Source organism: Nansenia antarctica, assembly GCF_963989245.1.
Source record: "Nansenia antarctica genome assembly, chromosome: 1".
NCBI classification, from domain to species: domain Eukaryota; kingdom Metazoa; phylum Chordata; class Actinopteri; order Argentiniformes; family Microstomatidae; genus Nansenia; species Nansenia antarctica.
The window spans coordinates 17,248,449-17,268,448 of NC_137674.1; the positions used below are offsets into that span (position 1 = coordinate 17,248,449).

The 20,000-nt window shown below is 47.1% G+C and overlaps 1 protein-coding gene across 1 annotated transcript in view; it reads left to right on the forward strand.

The window, feature by feature from the left end:
* The window catches only part of thada (THADA armadillo repeat containing), a 96,804-nt gene that overhangs the window by 60,495 nt on the left and 16,309 nt on the right, over window positions 1-20,000 (forward strand). The window contains exons 29-30 of the mRNA XM_080534962.1: window positions 10,548-10,651; window positions 15,107-15,189. Coding sequence (XP_080391088.1) covers window positions 10,548-10,651; window positions 15,107-15,189 — 187 coding nt within the window. The remainder of the gene's footprint in view (window positions 1-10,547; window positions 10,652-15,106; window positions 15,190-20,000) is intronic.

The window sequence follows — 20,000 nt, forward strand, 5'->3', positions numbered from 1 at the left end:
ACCAAGGGGTGTCTTCTCCCTCGACGGGCTACGATAAGGTAGGAGTGTCTGCAGATCCCCTGTGGAGATAGTCAGAAGTGTTTGGCTCTGGGGGAGGAGGAGGAGGGGGGGGGGTGGGAGGGGGGGGCTGTTATGGTGGGAGAAGTGTTCCTATGCAGGCGGCCTGAAGTAAACACAGTAGAACACCGTTTCCAGGATAGTCTACGTGTGGACCTGGGCATGACCCGCTGATGGAGGAGATTGTGTGTGCGTTATTTGACTGCGTACTGCGGGCCAGTTGAACACCGAAGCGATTAAGACGGTGTGTTCAGCTGCAGCGGGTGGTTAACGCATGCTAGTTTTGTGTCTGTGTGTAGCAGATGTCGGTGTCTCTCTGGGAAAAAAAGCTCCCTCCGTTATTTTAACCACTAATCGGACACGTTAGTGTTACCAACAAGCCACCCACACACCATAAACCCACCAACACCCTCTGTCCATCGACATGAACAGGACAGCATCGTTCAGGGCTTCGCGTTCATCTGCAAAAGTTTGGGAACCCTTTTGGATTATTCTTTGTTACCTTTTGAGAAGATGATTACTAAGGCCCAGACCAAGGTGATTTACTCGTTAGGGCTTCAATGAGTCAGGTGAATAATTTAATATTGAATTGAATATTCTGAAGTAACTCCATGCCTTCTAAAGTATCCGACTGCGGTGGCTGTTGTGTCAGGTGTTAAAAACCATGGGTTCCTCTAAACCAGGGGTGGGCAATTATTTTTCCCAGGGGGCCAAATGAGCAACTGGAAATATTTTGGAGGGCCGGGCCAAAATTCCGAACTCAATTATGCATAATATACATTTTATTTCTATATAAAATGCAGTAAATGGCATTGTTTTGACCGCTGGTAAGAGTGTATGTTATTATTTGCCAATTAAATGGTGAGGTTAGCTTTCAAAAATAACATTTATTCAAATAGAATTTCAACACTGCAGGTAAAGGGAGAGGAAAACAGCTGCATTTCATCCTCAACCTTTTTGAAATCTTGAAAACGCCTTGAAAATTCATCATGCAGTGCTCCTAACATGGATGAGTACCTGTGCCGGTGATCAGCTGATGGTTTGACTTCTTTCAGGGTTTTCATGTGTTCGAGATTGTTGCTGCCTAGTTGCCTTGAAATGAATTGCAACTTTGTCATGAAGGCTTTCACATGGCTATGCATTTCATGAACAAAAAGGCCCTTGCCCTGCAGTTGTGTGTTCAGTTCATTCATCATTGCAGTCACATCAACAGCAAATGATAAATCTGCCATCCAGTCCTCATCAGACAGCTCTGGGATGGTTTTGCCTTTCATCTCACAAAACTCCTTTATCTCTGATTTCAGAACCCAAAACCTTTTTAGCACTTTGCCCAGGCTGAGCCATCTGACAGCTGTGTGGTACCTGACATCACCATGTTCGCTCTCTTGCTCCTCCAATAGTGAAACAAACTGCCTGGGATTTAATGCTCGCGCTCTGATGAAATTAACTGTTCTAGTAACAACATCAACCACATGGCTAAGTTTTAGCACTGACTTGCACAACGCTTGCTGATGAATAATACAATGTATAAACACACATTTCTGCTCTGCGTTGAGTTCACTCACTTTATCTTGCATTCTTTTCAAAAGCCCAACATTTTTCCCTGTCAAATTCGGACATCCATCCGTAGTGACACCTGCCAGTCTGTCCCATTCGAGTCCCAGTTTGTCCATGCATGCGTTGACCTCGGTGAACAGATCACTCCCCGTTGTGGTTTCTTTCATTGGCCGGATTGCTGCCAGCTCCTCCGTAAGCTTGAAGTCGCGCGTTTTATACTAATATAACAATTAGTAGTCCATATTTGTTTGAAAGTTCTGCGTTCGGCATCCACTTTCCTCTTTTTGGCATGAGCCGACATTTTCGCATTTTTCAGGGGTGACAAGGAAGGTAGACAGTTCAGGGGTGACACGGAAGGAAGACAGGTTGTCAATCACACGCATTTCTTGTGCACGATTGCGTGCACTGTGAGAATAAATGGGCTTCAAAATAAAAGCAATGCGGTTTTAGTCCACCCATAAGATAATTAGAAAATATAATATATAATAAAAAATAAAAAAACTTTTTTTCCGCGGGCGGTCAGAATCATCCGGCGGGACGTATTTGGCCCGCGGGCCGTACAATGCCCAGGTCTGCTCTAAACCAAGGATGTCAGAATCAAGATAGTTCACTTCAACCATCAAGGAGAAGGCTACAAAAGACTCTCGCAACGTTTCAAACTACCCATTTCCACTGTCAGAAACATCATCAGAAAATGGAAAATAAATGGAACAATTGAAGTCAAGAAAATGTTCTGATAGAATGGCCCGAGATCTGGTGAGAAATGCTCAGAAGAACCCACACATCACTGCAAAAGAGCTGCAAAAAAGAGTAGCAGACACGGGTCTAGTTGTTCACAGGACAACAATACAGCGTACCTTAAACAACAAAAACCTACATGGCCAGAAAGAAGCTGCCAGAAAGAAGCCTTTCCTACGACCTCAACACGAAGTTAGGCGTCTGAAGTATGCAAAAGAAAACCTTGAGAAACCTGAAGCCTATTGGAACAATGTGCTGTACATTGACAAAACTTTTTGGCCACAACCAAATAAGGTATGTTTGGAGAAAAAAGGGTGAAGCATTTGTAGAGAAGAACACCTTGCCAACTGTTAAGCATGGAGTGGATCCATTATGCTTTGGGGTTATATAGCAGCTGGGGGCACAGGCAATATTGTGCGGTGGAAGGAAGAATGGATTCCACCAAATATCAATGTTCAAAGGTCAGTCCAGAAATTTAAGTTGAAGAGAGGTTGGGTGTTCCAGCAAGACAATGACCCGAAGCATACCTCAAAATCAACCATGAAGTACCTCCAGGAAAGACGGATGAAGGTTTTGGAATGGCCATCACAATCCCCAGACTTGAATATTATTGAAAATCTATGGAGAGATCTCCATATTTAAATCGCCATAGCCTGTCGTGGTCCAGACTGTGTTCAGTAGAAAAAAGGAGACATGGCCAACCTTTGGGCAGCCAGCTAGCCATGTATGTTTTTCGTATGTGCTAGCTTGAAAGTGACGAACAAAACTCTTTGTTGTTTTTGTGATGGCAAGTTCAGTCAGGAGTTGGACGTTCTCTTGAAATAATATTTTAATTTATTTTTTCCTCAAATGTCCTCAGAGAAAATGACATAGCACGCAAAGATTCTATTGAATTAACATCACTCATATTGACAGTGTGGTGATGGCGATGAGGTCAAGTGTCAAGTGCCGCAAAAAATTCAAACGCGTAGTGTTGCGCATGCATGTCTATGATAAGCTGGTTCACAGCCATAAAAATATCACGTTCAGTAAGGCCTACTGCACGTACTGTGTACTCGAATCCCAGTAAGTAAGTAAGTAAGTAAGTAAAGCTTTATTTATATAGCACCTTTCATACAAGAAATGCAACTCAAAGTGCTTTACAACAGGAATAAGAACATTAAGTGAAAAAAATAAAATAAACATATATAAAAACATTAACATGCATAGAATGAATATAAAAGCAGGGGAAAACAGTAAAAAGAAAAGGTAAAGGTCAGTCTTTCTGTACTTCCCATTGGTTTTCACCACAAACATCAGTTTTTGGAAAAGGTCTGTCTCAGTCTCTGTGTACGTTCTCAGTCTCTGTGTACGTTCTCAGTCAAGGAAATTACCCACAAACTATCCTAGCTTGTCTTGCCGGATCGTTGAGGCTAGTACCATTTGTTCTTACAAGATGCACTTTTTTTTTTTTGTCAACCACTAGTCAACCACCAGTCAATCAGTCTCTGTGTACGTTCTCAGTCTCTGTGTACGTTCTCAGTCTCTGTGTACGTTCCCAGTCTCTGTGTACGTTCTCAGTCTCTGTGTACGTTCTAAGTCTCTGCTAGACCTTGCACCAAAAATCCAGCTACACAGTCAGTATCAACATTACAGTTTCTTTCTTTTGCACACCTCTTTCAACTAGTCAGTCTGTGTACGTGAATATAAGAGCAGGGGAAAACAGTAAAAAGAAAAGGTAAAGAAAATACAAGAAAAAAAAGAATTAAAAAAGGGCTAGTTGATAAAATATGTAAAGTGCAATAGCTGGCAAATGAGCAGTGGGCAGGTGCAGATAAGCTAGTTGAAGGCTATATTGAAGAAGTGCGTTTTTAGCTTTCTTTTAAAAATATTTAGTGAGCTGGCTTCCCTGATCTCTAAAGGTAATGTGTTCCAAAGCTTTGGGGCATAGTTGGCAAAGGCTGCGCTCCCGATCTTCTTCTGACTGTTGCTGGGAACCTCTAATAAACCTGCGATAGATGATCTTAGTGTTCTTGAGGGTACATAATTGGCAAGGGAATTAGCAATGTACTTTGGGCCTTGCCCATTAAGGGCTTTGTATATAAGGAGGAGGACCTTAAAATCAACCCTACATGTTACTGGCAGCCAGTGCAGAGTAGCTAGGACCGGAGTAATGTGTTCTCTCCTCTTGGTTCTAGTTAGAAGTCGAGCTGCAGAGTTTTGAATGAGCTGAAGTCTTGCAGTCGTTTTTTTAGGAAGGCCAGTAAAAAGTGCGTTACAGTAATCGAGCCGGCTTGAGACAATGGCATGAATCAGTTTTTCAGCATCTTTTTGGTTTATAAGTGGTCTTACTTAAGCAATGTTTCTAAGGTGAAAGAATTATGTTTTCGTCACCTTGTTAATATGGGACTTGAAGCTTAGGTCTGAGTCGAAAATAACACCTTGACTGGTAACCTCAGGTTTAATCCATGATGTCAGTTTCCCTAGATTATTAAACAGCATATCCCTCTTTGCTTTACGGCCGATCAGTAGGACTTCAGTTTTGTCCTTGTTTAGCTTCAAGAAGTTATTGCTCATCCATTTATTTATTGCTAGAAGACAGTTCGTAATGGAGTCTATAGCTGAAGTATCATTTGGTTCAGCAGAAATGTACAGTTGCGTGTCATCGGCATAGCTGTGGAAACATACGTTGTACTCTCTAATGATGTCCCCGAGTGGTAACATGTATAGTGAGAATAGTAGTGGACCAAGGCAGCTCCCTTGTGCGACTCCGAAGTCGCTGTCATGTTTCTCAGACACATGATCTCCAAGCTTGACATAGAACTTTCTCCCTGTAATGCATGTTCTGAACCAATTTAACACGCTGCCAGAAAGACCAACTAACTCTTCAAGACGATTGATTAGGATATCATGGTCGATCGTATCGAACGCTGCACTTAGATCTAATAGGACGAGAATTGAGACCTTATTAGCATCAGAGTTTAGTCTGAGATCACTCACTATTTTAGTAAGAGCAGTTTCAGTGCTGTGATATGTTCTAAAACCTGATTGAAATTCCTCCATGACATTATTTTCTTTCAGAAAGGAGTGCATGCACGAGGCAAGCTGACTTCTTGGCAGCTTTTCCATTAGCAGAATGGGATAGATATGTACAGCAGGGCAGCAGTTTAAAACCAAAACGATAGAACACACTGAGAGACAAACATTTAAATGCTTTTTTTTATTAAAGGGCTTGGGCATGCGCCGCATTTATAGCTTATTATGACCGCTTATGACCGCTCACCCACACACACACACACACACACACACACACACACACACACACACACACACACACACACACCCACACCGCTCACACACACACACACACACACATTCAAAGATACCACGTCTCACACAGAGCTAGTTCGGGACCTGTGCGGTCCTCAGAAGACCCTCTCCCTAGGTGTGGCATCATCACGCCCCAGCAGACAGGACACAGAGGTCAGATCGTCCCTTTGATCCAAGCATCACCAAACACAGCCAGAGCCAACGCTGCCCCCGGAGTTCTGTTGACACAACCTCCCCAGCTTCCCCCCGGAGCGGGCTAATGAGGGGTCCAGATGGACCGGCACTAACAGAACCCGACGTGGGATCCTCTCTCCAGCGCAACCCGGCTAGCGGCGGTGGCCAGCATATCGAGGTCGTCCCAGCGGAATTAATCCTTAGTATATTTCCATAACATAACTTGCGAGAAGCAGACTCACTCGCGGTCCTCCCTCCCTCTCTACAGTGGTGGTAGCAGGTCTCCTTTTCCCCCTTCTAGCCCACGGATGAGACTTATTTCCTTAGAGAACACTCCTTAGGGAACACTCCTTAGAGAACACTCCTTAGGGAACACTCCTTAGAGAACACTCCTTAGAGAACACTCCTTAGAGAACACTCCTTAGAAACCACTCCTTAGAGAACTTACTTCCTTAGAGAACATTCAGACGACAAGTTATTATCTGATGATGTCTGTAATACGGTCGAGGGCACATTTCCCCACATCCGTTATTGACCGTTGGTCGATAACATATGTGTCACATTCTAATGCTTTGGTCCGCATATCAGGATCTGATGTAATGATCTGACTTTCCTTTCGAAAATGTGAATACATTTCCACGTTGTTGAAAACCAACGACACATCGCTAGTCGACTAACACAGCTTGTTTTGTTTTGTAGTGTTGTAGTTAACTAGGTAGCAGTGGAGATTACTCACCCAATCCATTGCGTTTTCAAAAGTCGGAAAACATTTTGATTGGTTGCCGATATGCAGACCAAAAGACAAGAATGGGTCACGTATCTGTCTTTATACACATACATGTCGACCGTATTTCATCAATGACACGTGAGGCTAAGTTAGCTGGAAGTTTACGTTAGCGGCGGAGCTGGCTGGACACACTCCCCGTTAATGTTCGTATACATTTTAGCCCTGATAGATATCTATCAAACCACTTATCTTTGCACTCGATCAAAATCCAGGACCCTGTATTTAGTAGGGTAAAAAGGCACGGCTGTTCTAGTGTTTACCGACTAGCGCGCGTGCGTGCGTGTGTGTGTGTGTGTGTGTGTGTGTGTGTGCGCGTGCGCGTGCTTGTGTGTGTGTGGGTGTGTGTGTGTGTGTGTGTGTGTGTGTGTGTGTGTGTGTGTGTGTGTGTGTGTGTGTGCGTGCGCGCGCGGGTGTGTGTGTGTGTGTGTGCGTTTGTGTGCGTGGGTGTGTGTGTTAGGGATGCACGATATGCATTTTTTCCAACCGATACGATAACCGATGTTTACCCGCTTCTCGTGGCCGATAACCGATATGAGAACAGATATAATTTCACAGTTGATAACCTGTAGTTCATGCACACCTGAAGGTAAGAAAGAATGTAGTGAGCAAAGATTGATGATTTAATATTCCATAGTGATCTCACCAAATCTAACTTACATCACTATTGTTAACACAACAAAGAGAACACTTCTGACTCTTCAAATGTTGAAATAATTTAAGCCTCTTTCACACATAGTTCCCTGTAACTTCAATGGAATCCCAAGCTGTGCCGTCCAGCCATTTTCGCCGTTCACTCAAATGCCGGTAGATTCGCGTCTTGCTCCCTTTAACACATGTCAGCGTTTCCCTGGTTGCGAGATCTAAACTACTAGAACTGAAAGCGGCAGGTAACAGGCACGTAACATCCATATGCTGTATATATAAATAAATATATTTGACTACCAGCAAGACACCGGAGCACTCGTATCTATAACAAACGCGGAGATTGTATGAGCCCCGCGTCAGTCAGCCTTTCCGTAGAAATACATTGCTCCGTTATATATCTAACGTTACATGTTTTAAGGCTGATCTGTGCATGATAGTGCTGCATTATGTTGATCTATTTATATCGATCTATTCTTGCCAATTCCTTATTACCAGTGGAAAGGGGGAAGGCTAAAACACTTTGAATGGAATAGATGGAGGAAGCATGATACTCGCGAGTTCATCTCGCTTTTCCCCCTGTTGATGTATTAAACAATCTAAGCAATCTAATCAGAGAAGTTATTATGTAATATTATTGATGGATGTGCCATTTTTGATGGAGAGCAGTGAGCGGATGACTGGATGTGAGCATGTATTTGACTAATGCCGATAGATTCGCGTCTTGCTCCGAAACCGGAGCTGTCGGCGCAGACAGGATTTTACAGCGTTCCTTCAAACTATCGTAATTCATGAACTATATGCCCAATCTAAAAAAGTCAAACAGTTTCTGAAAGCAGAGAAGTTGCACTTTTTGAACAGTTGAACTTTTTAAGGCTTATTACGGTAGTTCACCGAACTTTTTCCGAACATGTATTGCAAATTGCAAACGCACTATCTGCCTCAGAAACTCTGAAAAATGTCCACACCGGGGAAGCCATGTTTCGCTCTCGTCTCTCCACTGCGTGGCTGTACGCAGGCGCAGCATCATGAGCGCGACAACCGGAACCGGAAATATTTCTGGCTTCATATTATCGGCTCTATATCGGCTAAAATGTAATAATGTGATCTTTGCACTCGATCAAAATTCAGGACCCTGAATTTAGTAGGGTAAAAAGGCACGGCTGTTCTAGTGTTTACCGACTAGCGGGTTTCTTTCCAGCGTTAGAAAGGTACGGCGGGTAGCTAGCGTGTTAGCTAGCGTGTTTGCTCTGCGGAGGTCTGGGGCTGAGACGGCGGTAGCTGGACAGGGTCCTGAGGAGGGGTAGGGTGTGAGCAGGACCGGTGCTGGTGACAGGGGGGCGGGTCACATAATCTCTGTCTCACAGCCACCAGGACCGCTGCTCTGGGTCCACTCAGAGGCTTCACTCACTCGCTCGCACGCACACACACTCACGCGCACGCACGCACACACACACACACACACACACACACACACACACACGCGCACACACACAAAGTCTCTCTCACACACACACACACACACACACACACAAACACACACACACACACACACACATAATGTCACACACACACAATCACACACACAAAGTCTCTCTCTCACACACACACACACACACACACACACATAATGTCACACACACACAAAGTCTCTCTCACACACACACACACAAACACACACACACACATACACACACACACACACACACACAATCACACACACAATGTCTCTCTCTCACAAACACACATACACACCCACACAATCCCACATGTAATGTCTCACACACACACACACACACACGTCCCTGGGGTGCAGTTCAGTTCCACAGCTCTGATCCAGATTGGTTGATAAAGATGTTACAACAGTGCTTGTTTGTTGTTGGGTATGTGTGTGTGTGTGTGTGGGTGTGGGTGTGGTTGTGTGTGTGTGGGTGGTTGTGGGTGTGGGTGTGGGTGTGTGTTTGAGTCTGTCTGTAGAACTAGAATTAATTGTTTTATTGTTGTTTGTTTGTGTAACGAGTGTAGCTTGTTCATGTACGTTTATGCACTGGTTGTCCTCAAGTGTGTGTGTGTGTGTGTGTGTGCGTGCGTGCGTGCGTGCGTGCGTGTGTGTGTGCGTTTGTGTGCATGGGTGTGTGTGTGTGTGTGTGTATCAATCTTTATCAGAGCTGTGGAACTGAACTGCACCCCAGGGTGTGTGTGTGTGTGTGTGTGTGTGTGTGTGTGTGTGTGTGTGTGTGTCTCCAGCGTTGCCCTGTGGTGAGTGTGTGTGGGCGGGGCCGCGGGGCTGATAACAGGCTCTCTCAGGCCTTCACACAGCAGCTCTATTTATACCGGCCCGCCTCCCGACACAACACACATGCCGTAAAAACGCCCGCTCGAAAAAAACAACGGGCGTACAAATAGGTTTAGGATTTGTTTCGTACTCGAGCGGCAGAGTCGCCAAACCCCGTTCCCATAAAGTCTCCCGAAGCGGAGGACTGCCCCCCACGAGATCCCTGGTCCTCACCCCCCCCCTCCACCTCTCCACCTGTGGCCCGAAAACGTCAGACCTGGGACTCTCTCTCCGCTAAAACACAGTGGATTTCATCTCCTTCATTCGTTCATTCGCCGCCTTTTTTTCGTTTTTCTCTGCCTCACCCCCCCCTCTGAGATTTCACAACATATCATGATGCTTTTTGGGGGTAAACGCCGGCTTCTATAAATACTCCTCCTCGTTTCCTCGGTGCTGCTGTCCGGATTAAGCCGGCTGAGGCTACTGGGGACTTCCCAGCCCGGAGCAGGGAGGGGGGGAGGAAGGGAGGGAGGGAGGCAGTGCAGGCAATACAGGCAGAGGAGGAGGAGAGAGAGGGAGGGAGGGAGGGATGTGCGGGTGCTGTTTGTGTGAGCCAGTGGGTGTTGGCTGGCTGGGCGTGGCAGGGGCGGTTCGGGGGGGAGGGGTCCATGGCTCGGCGGCCGGGGCCTGATGCTACGTGGTCGGCCTGGTTTCCCCCCCCCGCTGCCTTTCCTGCGTGGCGTAATGAATGGCTTCCTCCTTTGTGGCCGCGGCCAGCTAAAGAGTATACTTACGCAGGCCCGGAATATACCAGAATATACCCAGAGCCTCGGTCCTGCTCGTCTGCGTGCTCCCAGCCGCTTGTGTGCGCCGGGCCTCGAAATACACGGCCCTGTTTTTTTTTTGTTACGGCCGAGGTTCTACAGCCGTCACAGAGCCCCGGCTCTGCTCACTGGCTGTCTCTCTCCTCAGGTGTGTCACATGACTGTTCCTCTGGTCTCTCTGCAGGTGCTGTTCCTGCTGCGGTCCTACCAGACAGACACACACAGGCCCCAGGCGGGGGGAAGTGACATCATCAAAGGCCTCAGGCCGCGACTGTGGCTGGCCTCCAGGTAACCGTGCGTCTCTCCCTCCTTCTCTCCCTCTGTGTCTCCCGATATTCGAGGGGTCTTTCATGAGAAGAACGCCCCCCCCCCCCTCCCCCTGGATGTGGTCGCTCCAGACCCCCAGACAGGGGGCTTCCATTTCAAAGGGGGCCGCCTGCTGCCTGCCGTCCCCTTCACCAGCCCCCCCCCCACCACCCTCCTGGCCCCAGACCAGGCCCAGAGATGAGGCAGCGATTACCCCTGACAGGCCCTACCTTGTGGAGCTCCAGAGGTAAGGACCAGGGGGAGCGCTGGAGAACACAGGAGGTCTGGGGCTCAGAGGTGGGCTGAGCTGACAGCAGTGGTGTAGTCTACGTGATACGCAGCACTACCCCGTATACCCACTAGGAAAGGCCAAGGATTTCCATATACCCACTTAAAAATGTGTGAGGATACGTAACAGCGTTTTGTGACACTTTAATTCATAACATTCACCCTGTCTGTTTTATGAAGCACTTGAATTTTGGACCATTGGGGCTGACTATATATATACCATCAAAGGGGAGAGATGCGACATTATGTCAGAATGCAGCACTATCATGCACAAATCAGCCTTATATAACATGTAATTTAGATAACGTTAGACAGGGAGCGCGGATGTATTTTTATGGCGTTCCAAAATGAACGATATGAGGCTGGGAGGGAAAAATCACAGTATACCCACTAGAAAAAACTAGACTACACCACTGCTGACAGGGCTAGCTAGGCAGGGCGGTACTGGGCTGAGCTGTCAGGGCTAGGTGACAGGGCTAGTACAGCTGAGCTGAGAGGGCTAGCTAGGTGACAGGGCTAGCTAGGTGACAGGGCTAGCTAGGTGACAGGGCTAGCTAGGTGACAGGGCTAGTACAGCTGAGCTGACAGGTCTAGCTAGGCAGGGCTGTACTGGGCTGGACTCAGCAGACGGCGCCCAGGTTGTTATTAAGATGACCAGGTGGATTCCTCTGCTCGCCGGCGCGTGGCGGACCGTCCGTTTGATGGCACGCCGCTTCAGAAGCCTGCCGAGGAGGTCCGGGGGTCAGTCCCGGTGTCCCGCCCCCCTCGAAAAACACCGCTAATTTGAAGCGGCCCGTCAGCCCGACACTAAGGAATGCAGGGTCGGAACATTCTAGGTTAGACCCCGTCTTCTGTTTTGGGTTGGTGTCTGTGTGTCTGTGTGTCTGTGTGTGTGTGTGTGTGTGTCTGTGTGTCTGTGTGTGTGTGTGTCTGTGTCTGTGTCTGTGTGTGTCTGTGTCTGTGTCTGTGCAGTGTTTCCTCCAGGATTTTTTACAATGGTGGCGGATAGCGATACTGCGCGCGCGATTTTTTTCGCGTGCACGCGCATGAAACGCGCACGCGCGCTCAAAACAACGACCTAATTTCAACCAAAACTAGAGGTAGGATGGCAAAAAAAATTAAAATGAATATACAGAATATAAACTTGTGATACCGGTTTCTAGGGGTGTAACGATACATCGATACATCGATTCATTGACTAACGATCTGATTACATCGACGCAATGTAAAAACATCGATCTATATCGTCATCTTAAAGATACACCTTTATTTAGAAATGGCACATTCTGCGTGACTGTCACCATTTCCGTGCAGCGCGCGACTAGCAGACGTTTACACTCTCTGCTCGGTTGGGAAAACTCAACATGTTGACTGACGCTGGCTGCGTTCGTCAAACACGCTCTGGAAATCTGATCAGCACTCGCGGAACGCCTCTTGTCCAATCAAATGACTTGACGTTGAACCCAGTGTTGCGCTCCGGCGCTCTCAGAGCGAATTGACGAACGCAGCCCACATGTTACTGACGCTGTCAGCCAGTCAAACGCGGACTCCCAAACCCCACCTCTCCTCTCCTCTCTGCTCTGACCTGTCCTTCCAAACCCACGTTGCGCTAGCCTGCCTAGCTTAGTTAGCTAACTTTAGCTACAATAACTTTGCGAATAAAACAAACAACAAGCACCATGTGTTCCTCACAGCCCACCACAGGGACACACATCTACCTCCACGTCCACTGGGCTGCTACAGGCCAACTAGCCGCACAGACACACATATTCACAACACTGCATGCTAACAGAAGTTAAGCTAAAGCAGCTAACGTGTGTTTTTGGGGGGGGCATGGTAGGGTCGGGGAGGGGATACAACTTATACACACAAACAGACACACAACATGATATCGCGTCATATCGATCATATCGTCATATCGATCTTGAATCGAATCGAAATCGTATCGTGACTGACATTGTGATATCGTCAAACATTGTATCGTCATACAAACAAATCGATATAATATCGTATCGTGATGAAGCTGGTGATGGCGCTTTCCATCCATCAGCTCTGAAGGTTTACGTTACTCACAGATCCAATGTTCTTCCAAACGAGCAGTCTTGGCTCCGTCTCAAACACAACAGGAAAAGTATGTCCAACTTGGCGAAAGTTTCCCAGTGTGCGAGTTCTTCAATTTGCAACAGTTTTTCAGCAGGGATGGTTGAGTCTGCACGGTTCTCATGCCGGTTCACATTTAGACCAATCAGGAGTAGCCCTTGTGTCACGTCGTCAACTGAATGTTTAATGTCATTAATCTGATTTTGGATCAGCGGTTAGAGAGAGATGGGCGTGGATTTAGGTGCACTTTTAGTCAACATCCATTATAGCGCTGATCTAGGATCAGATATATTTTAATCAGCTAAAATGTTCAGATTTTTTTATTTATTTTTTTAGAACTTTTTTTGTTTTGTTTTGTGGACTGAATCAATTCGTGGCGGAGGAAATTAATTCGTGGCGGCCCGCCACCAATAAATGCATGTAGAGAAAACACGTCTGTGTCTGTGTCTGTGTCTGTCTGTGTGTGTGTGTGTGTGTGTGTGTGTGGAGTTTTCACAATCCAGAGTGAGTCAGCACATACTCCTCTGTCTAATGATGGCTGACCGCTTCTCTCCCACTGCAGTTGTCGTTGGCTACAGAGGGAGGGGGGTCAGAACACACTGGATCATTATGGGATGGATCAGAACACACTGGATCATTATGGGATGGATCAGAACACACTGGAACATTATGGGATGGATCAGAACACACTGGAACGTTATGGGAGTGTATTGAGTACCTGCTCCTGCTCAAATCTGTTCTCACTTTCCTCTTCCTATGCTCTCTTTCTGTGTGTGTGTGTGTGTGTGTGTGTGTGTGTGTGTGTGTGTGTGTGTGTGTGTGTGTGTGCGCGTGCGTGTGTGTGTGTGTGTGGTGTGTGTCTGTGTGTGTTATTAATATCTGAGGGATGAGAATGTGACGTCAGCCTCACACACTGTGCCCCTTGTTCTTGCGCACACGTTCGTGGGCTTTCACAATGAGGTGGTAACACGCTTTTGCGAACGCACACACACACACACACACACACACACACGCACACACACACACACACACACACACACACACACACACACACACGTTTAAGCAGCCCAAAAATGTGTCCGCCCCTAGTCAAAATGCCACACTCAATGCTCGTGTCTGTCATAGAACAGGCTGGGTTGCTCGCGCTGTTTGATCAAGTCATCAAAACACAGCTCGTCGGTAAACATCCAGTCTTTTCACTCATTCGGCCGAACACCAAGTGAGCTTTATGCAACAGGAACATGTTAGTCTATTCGGTTGTTATGTCTGACGTCACGCGTGACGTTTAGCAATTTCCGGGTCCAAATAAAACATTCCCCGCACCAGAGTACCAGTGTACTAAAGCGGTAGAATGACAGTTCAATCGTTTTTTTGACTGGGATCTATTCATACAACAAGGGACACAGCACTTTCCCGATTTTCCCATATTGTCAGCGTCTTTGAGCCTCAGAAAAGCGCTATACAAATATAATCAATTATTATTATTACTGCGGCATTTCGAAGAGAGCGCCTCAGCCAACGTTGGACCCGGAAACACGTCACGCCTTAACAACCGAATAGCAATAGCAAGTCTAAGACTGGGTCTATCCTTATTAAAGTGAGATCTAAGTCTAAGACTGGGTCTATCTTTATTAAAGTGAGATCTAAGTCTAAGACTGGGTCTATCTTTATTAAAGTGAGATCTAAGTCTAAGACTGGGTCTATCTTTATTAAAGTGAGATCTAAGTCTAAGACTGGGTCTATCTTTATTAAAGTGAGATCTAAGTCTAAGACTGGGTCTATCTTTATTAAAGTGAGATCTAAGTCTAAGACTGGGTCTATCCTTATCCAACTGGCCCCAGGTTGGTAGTTGTAGCCAAGAACCAGGACCTACAGAACCAGGACCTACAGAACTAGGACCTACAGAACCAGGACCTACAGCACTTCAGGTCAAACGGTCTAGAAATAACCCCAGCCTGACGTGAGTCCAGCCCGACTGTCCTGTTTGTCTAGTAATGCTTCTTTAAAGACCCTCCTCCTCTGTCCTCTCCCCCCCGCTTGTGTGTTCAGACAGAACCCGTGTGTGGTGACCCGCGGGGCGTTCCTGGACGTGCTAGCGACCCAGTGTGGGCCCCTGGCCGGGCCTGGGGAAGGTGAGCAGACCTGGGGGGGAACCAGACCAGGACGAGGTTCCTTCTAACTTAGAATATCCCTTTTATTATTTGTATAGAGCTTTTTCCTACAAACGTCGCAGCTCAAAGTGCTCCAATCATTATATAATCATCATTTAATGATTGAGTCATTTAAAGGCAATATTAAAAAGATGGGTTTTTAGTCTTGACTTGAACATATGTGCTGAGGTTGCATCCCTAATGTAAACTGGCAGTGCATACCAAATCTCTTCTTTTGTACATGTGGTACACAGAGAAAACCAGCTTCAGAAGACCTGAGAGCTCTATTGGGCTGATATGCTAGCAAAAGGTCTTTCAAATATTCTGGTGCTATGCCAGTGAGAGCTTTATAAACAAGCAGAAGGATCTTGAAATCTTGAAAGGATTTCTGAACCTAACAGGAAGCCAGTGTAGAGTCTCTAAAATAGGAGTTATATGAGCATCTTCATTGGTGATGTTGTGTTGAAGGTGTGATCGAGTCCAGGACTAGGCTTCCTGTGTGTCCCTTTAGTGTTCTCTCTGTTCAGTCTTTTTTTTCCTAAACCGTGGTTAGTGTGGTTTAACCGTGGTCAGTTGTGATAGGTGGATAGGTCATGTCAGCTGTCTTTAGTAATGCGTTTAGTTTGAAGAGGATACTATGGTGAGGGACAAAAAAACTCAAAACTAAAATGAAATTTAAAAAAACCAAAAAACCTGTGGTTTGGTTGGTGCAAAAGTAAAGTGTATGAAATATGAATATTTGGCGGGGGGCCTTCCTTTGAGGGGGGACCTGCTGGACAGGCTCAGACAGCGTCAGCAAGGCCGGGGGTCTGAGGCTGGGGGTCTCTCCCTTCCCTGATGGAAGAATGCGAAACCAAAGGCGAGCCTCTGACAGATGGATCGTGCCTATGACCCAGTTAAAGTGTGTGTGTGTGTGTGTGTGTGTGTGTGTGTGTGTGTGTGTGTGTGTGTGTGTGTGTGTGTTTGGGCCTCATGTGCTCAACACATGTCTGGACAGTGGAAGCGTTTACAGATTGAAGACAAGCCTGCGTCCAGTGCTCCGGGCCTTACATAACAAACACAGCACACAGCCCCCCCCTCTAGCGCAGCCCTGTCTCATCTCTCTGTCCTTCTCTCTCTCCCTCTGTCTCTCTCCCTCTGTCTCTCTCCCTCTCCCTCTCTCTCTCTCTCTCTCTCTCTCTCTCTCTCTCTCAATGCAGAGCAAGTTCCTCCATCTGAAATGTAAAAGATTGGTGGACCCAGCCTCTGAGACTGTGAGGAGAGGAGGGGGGTGGGGGGGGTGAGGGGGGTGGGGGGGTGCTCTTCTCCACATGCGTTTCTCGGGCAGCGTGGCCCTTTTGATCCTTCCACCAACTCGTAAAAGTACCCCCCCCACCACCACCACCACCACTGCTCCAGCCATGCCAGTAAAAACAGCAGCATAGTTCTCTCTCTCTCTCTCTCTCTCTCTCTCTCTCTCTCTCTCTCTCTCTCTCTCTCTCTCTCTCTCTCTCTCTCTCTCTCTCTCTCTCTCTCTCTCTCTCTCTCTGTCTCTCTCTCTCTCTCTCAGATCCAGTCCCTACAACAATCCCATGCTCATATACAGTATGTCGTTCACATGATGAAATCCACCTTAAATGATTACACACACACACACACGTGCACACCCAGGGCCTTTAAGGTAATTAAAGGGAGGGAGTGATTCAAGCAGGTTGCGCACTCCATCTGCAACACGCACACACACACACACACACACACACACAATCATGTGAATCATCATGTTTTTTTTTTCGTTGTTTGGATGGAACATGATGTCAGAAGCAGCTGTGTGTACGTACGTGAGAAGACAGGAGGGCTAGCGAGCGGTAGCGTGCTAGGCGTCACAGGACACCAGCGAGACAGGCCGAGCACCTACCCATGACGCCACTGTTGAACCGAAGCACACACACATGACGCCACTGTTGAACCGAAGCACACACACATGACGCCACTGTTGAACCGAAGCACACACACATGACGCCACTGTTGAACCGAAGCACACACACATGACGCTACGAGCTGACGGAGCCCACGGAGTGTCAGTACAGCTGCCTGGGTGTTTAACCAGCACTCTCACCATAGCAGCAGACATACACACACACACACACACTCACAGACACACTCACACACACAGACACACACACACACATAGACACACACAGAATAACATAACAAAAACATATAACCCTCTCTCTCCCCCTCTGTCTCTGTCTATCTCTCTCTGTCTCTCTCTCTCTGTCTCTCCCTCTCTCTCAGGGAAGGGAGATGGTGTGTGAGTTGTACTGGACTTTCGATCGGACGGCGCGGTCGAATCATCGAATGTCTGTTGACGTTTTAACGGAGTTAGACGGATATTATCGGCACAGGATATTATCGAGGCGGCTCAGTGGAGCTTCAGCTTTAGTCTATTTAAACCAAACGTGGCGGTTTCAGTTTGATTTAAATACCAGGCCCTATGTTTAGACACACACACACACTGTCACAACCTCGGTTTTGGGAGCACTTTTCAGATTTTTTTGTGATGTTTTGATGGACTTGCACGGTTGCGAATTAGGTTGTTATGGATACTTCTTCTGTTCAGGTGGGTCCCGGTCAGTTTGCTAGGTACAAAGGACGTAACAAATGACCAAGTTGAAAAAGGTCAACATTAAAGGTGTTTTAGTCACCATGAGTATATAAAGTCTTTTTTTAGCAATAAAGAGAACATAATTGTATGTAAGTAAGTAAGTAAAGCTTTATTTATATAGCGCCTTTCGTACATGAAATGCAACTCAAAGCACTTTACAATAGAACATATACAACCAAAGATTACAAGGAGGGGGGGGGGGGGGGGTGGGGGGGAGGGGAAACGAGACACAACAGTGGGGGAAGGAAATAGAATAGAAGTAGAAAAAACAAACGCCTCGCACAAAATCAAAGGGATCCAAAATGTCAACAACGACCACATCTACCAAGGATGTGTTTCTAGTCAAATCAAAAGGTCACCATGTCAGAATGTTCAACTATAAAGGCGACTACTAACTCACAAAGTGAAAGTAACAACGACATCACAGAACAAAGTAACAACGACATCACAGAAACGAGGTAGCAGCTAAACACATGGAACCACCAAGCACGGCTCTAAAACCAACATGGTGGGAACTGTGTGGCAATCACAACAGCTGCAGATCACTGGTACTCAGGGTGTGTTCTCACTAGAACATTTGCTTCACTTGGAATCGGAGTTTAGGATAAAGTTCGCTTTGCTCTGCGTCGTTTGGAGCTGTGAGAACGCGCATTCGAAGTCGCTCCCGGAGCAAACACCCGTCGGATGCTCCGCTTGAAAAGGGAAAAATGGTTTCGCTCCAGTTAGAAACTACGCATCCATCACTTTGCTTCGCTTCGCTTTTGGTGAGAACGCTGCTCGAGGCTGTCCATAGGAAAACAACAGCGCATGCGTGTTGATCTGGATAAGAGCTGGACAACGGGCAATTCTAAATTTTTCTGACCAATCAACTACCACGTCTGTTGCTTCGATTGCGTATGTTACTTCGTTTACATGAAGGGCTGTGAGAACGCAAATCAGAGAAATACAGGTGCAAACTCATCCACTTGCTCCGAGTCCTGATTCAGACTTTCATGTGAGAACATGACCTCAGTCTTTTAAAGGCATAACGTCTCAGATTGGCTGTGTGGTGTTTGTGTAACGGGAACGTTGCTTAACTTAACAGGAAACAGGAATTGGAGGAAGGAATGGAATGAGGAATGGTATCACCCACGTCCTCCGATTTCTACCTCTGCCAGCCTCCCCCGGTATTGAGTCATATGTGAATAGTGGTGGTTGTGGAGTACAGTCGTACTGCGGTCTGCAGAGTCTTTCTCTCTTCTGACTGTGCGTGTTTTTCGTGGTGCTAATACGGTCTGGTCTGGTCTGGTCTGGTCTGGTCTGGTCTGGTCTGGTCTGGTCGGGTCGGGTCTGGTCTGGTCTGGTCGGGTCTGGTCTGGTCTGGGGAAAGAGAGGTTTCTCGTAAAGAAACACGCTCACTCACTCTCAGAGCTGCCGTCCTCTCATAGCCCTCTCTCTGTACACACACACACACACACACTCTCACACACTCTCACACACTCTCACACACACACACACACACCCCCCCTCCTGGCCCAGTGTGGCCTTTAGAGGAACGCCTGTTAGTTTCCTAACTGAATCACTGCCCCGCCTCCCCTCCTCCACAAACTCAGCTATGGTAGCGTGCTATTTTAATAAACGCCGTAAAAGAAAAAGCTCTGCTTTCTGCCTAATGATGTTCCCTTCCCTCTCCCCCCCCCCCCCGCACCGCTGTAACGAGTGTCTGGAGTGAGTTGAGAGAGAAGCCAGGGCTGGGCCTGACCCAGGGCCTGTAGTTGTGTGTTCGGGTCGGCCTCACCCTGCAGCTCTGAGGGGGGCGGGGCGGGGCGGGGGGGTAAGACGGTAGTTCTCCCTGGGATCTTCCTTGTGCGTGCGTGCGTGCGTGCGTGCGAGCGTGTGCGTGTGTGGTTTTCTTAAAAACGGAGAAAAAAAAAGATCTGAAAGCCCAGTTAGGGGAGCAGTCAGTGTCCTCTCTCTCTCTCTCTCTCCCTCCCTCTCTCTTTACATTTGACATTTTTGGCATTTAGCAGAATCAACTCTCTCTCTCTCCCCCTCTCTCTCTCTCTCCCCCTCTCTCTCTCTCTCTCTCCCTGTCTCTCTCTCTCTCCCCCTATCTCTCTCTCTCTCTCCCCCCCCCTCTCTCCCTCTCTCTCTCTCTCCCCCTCTTACT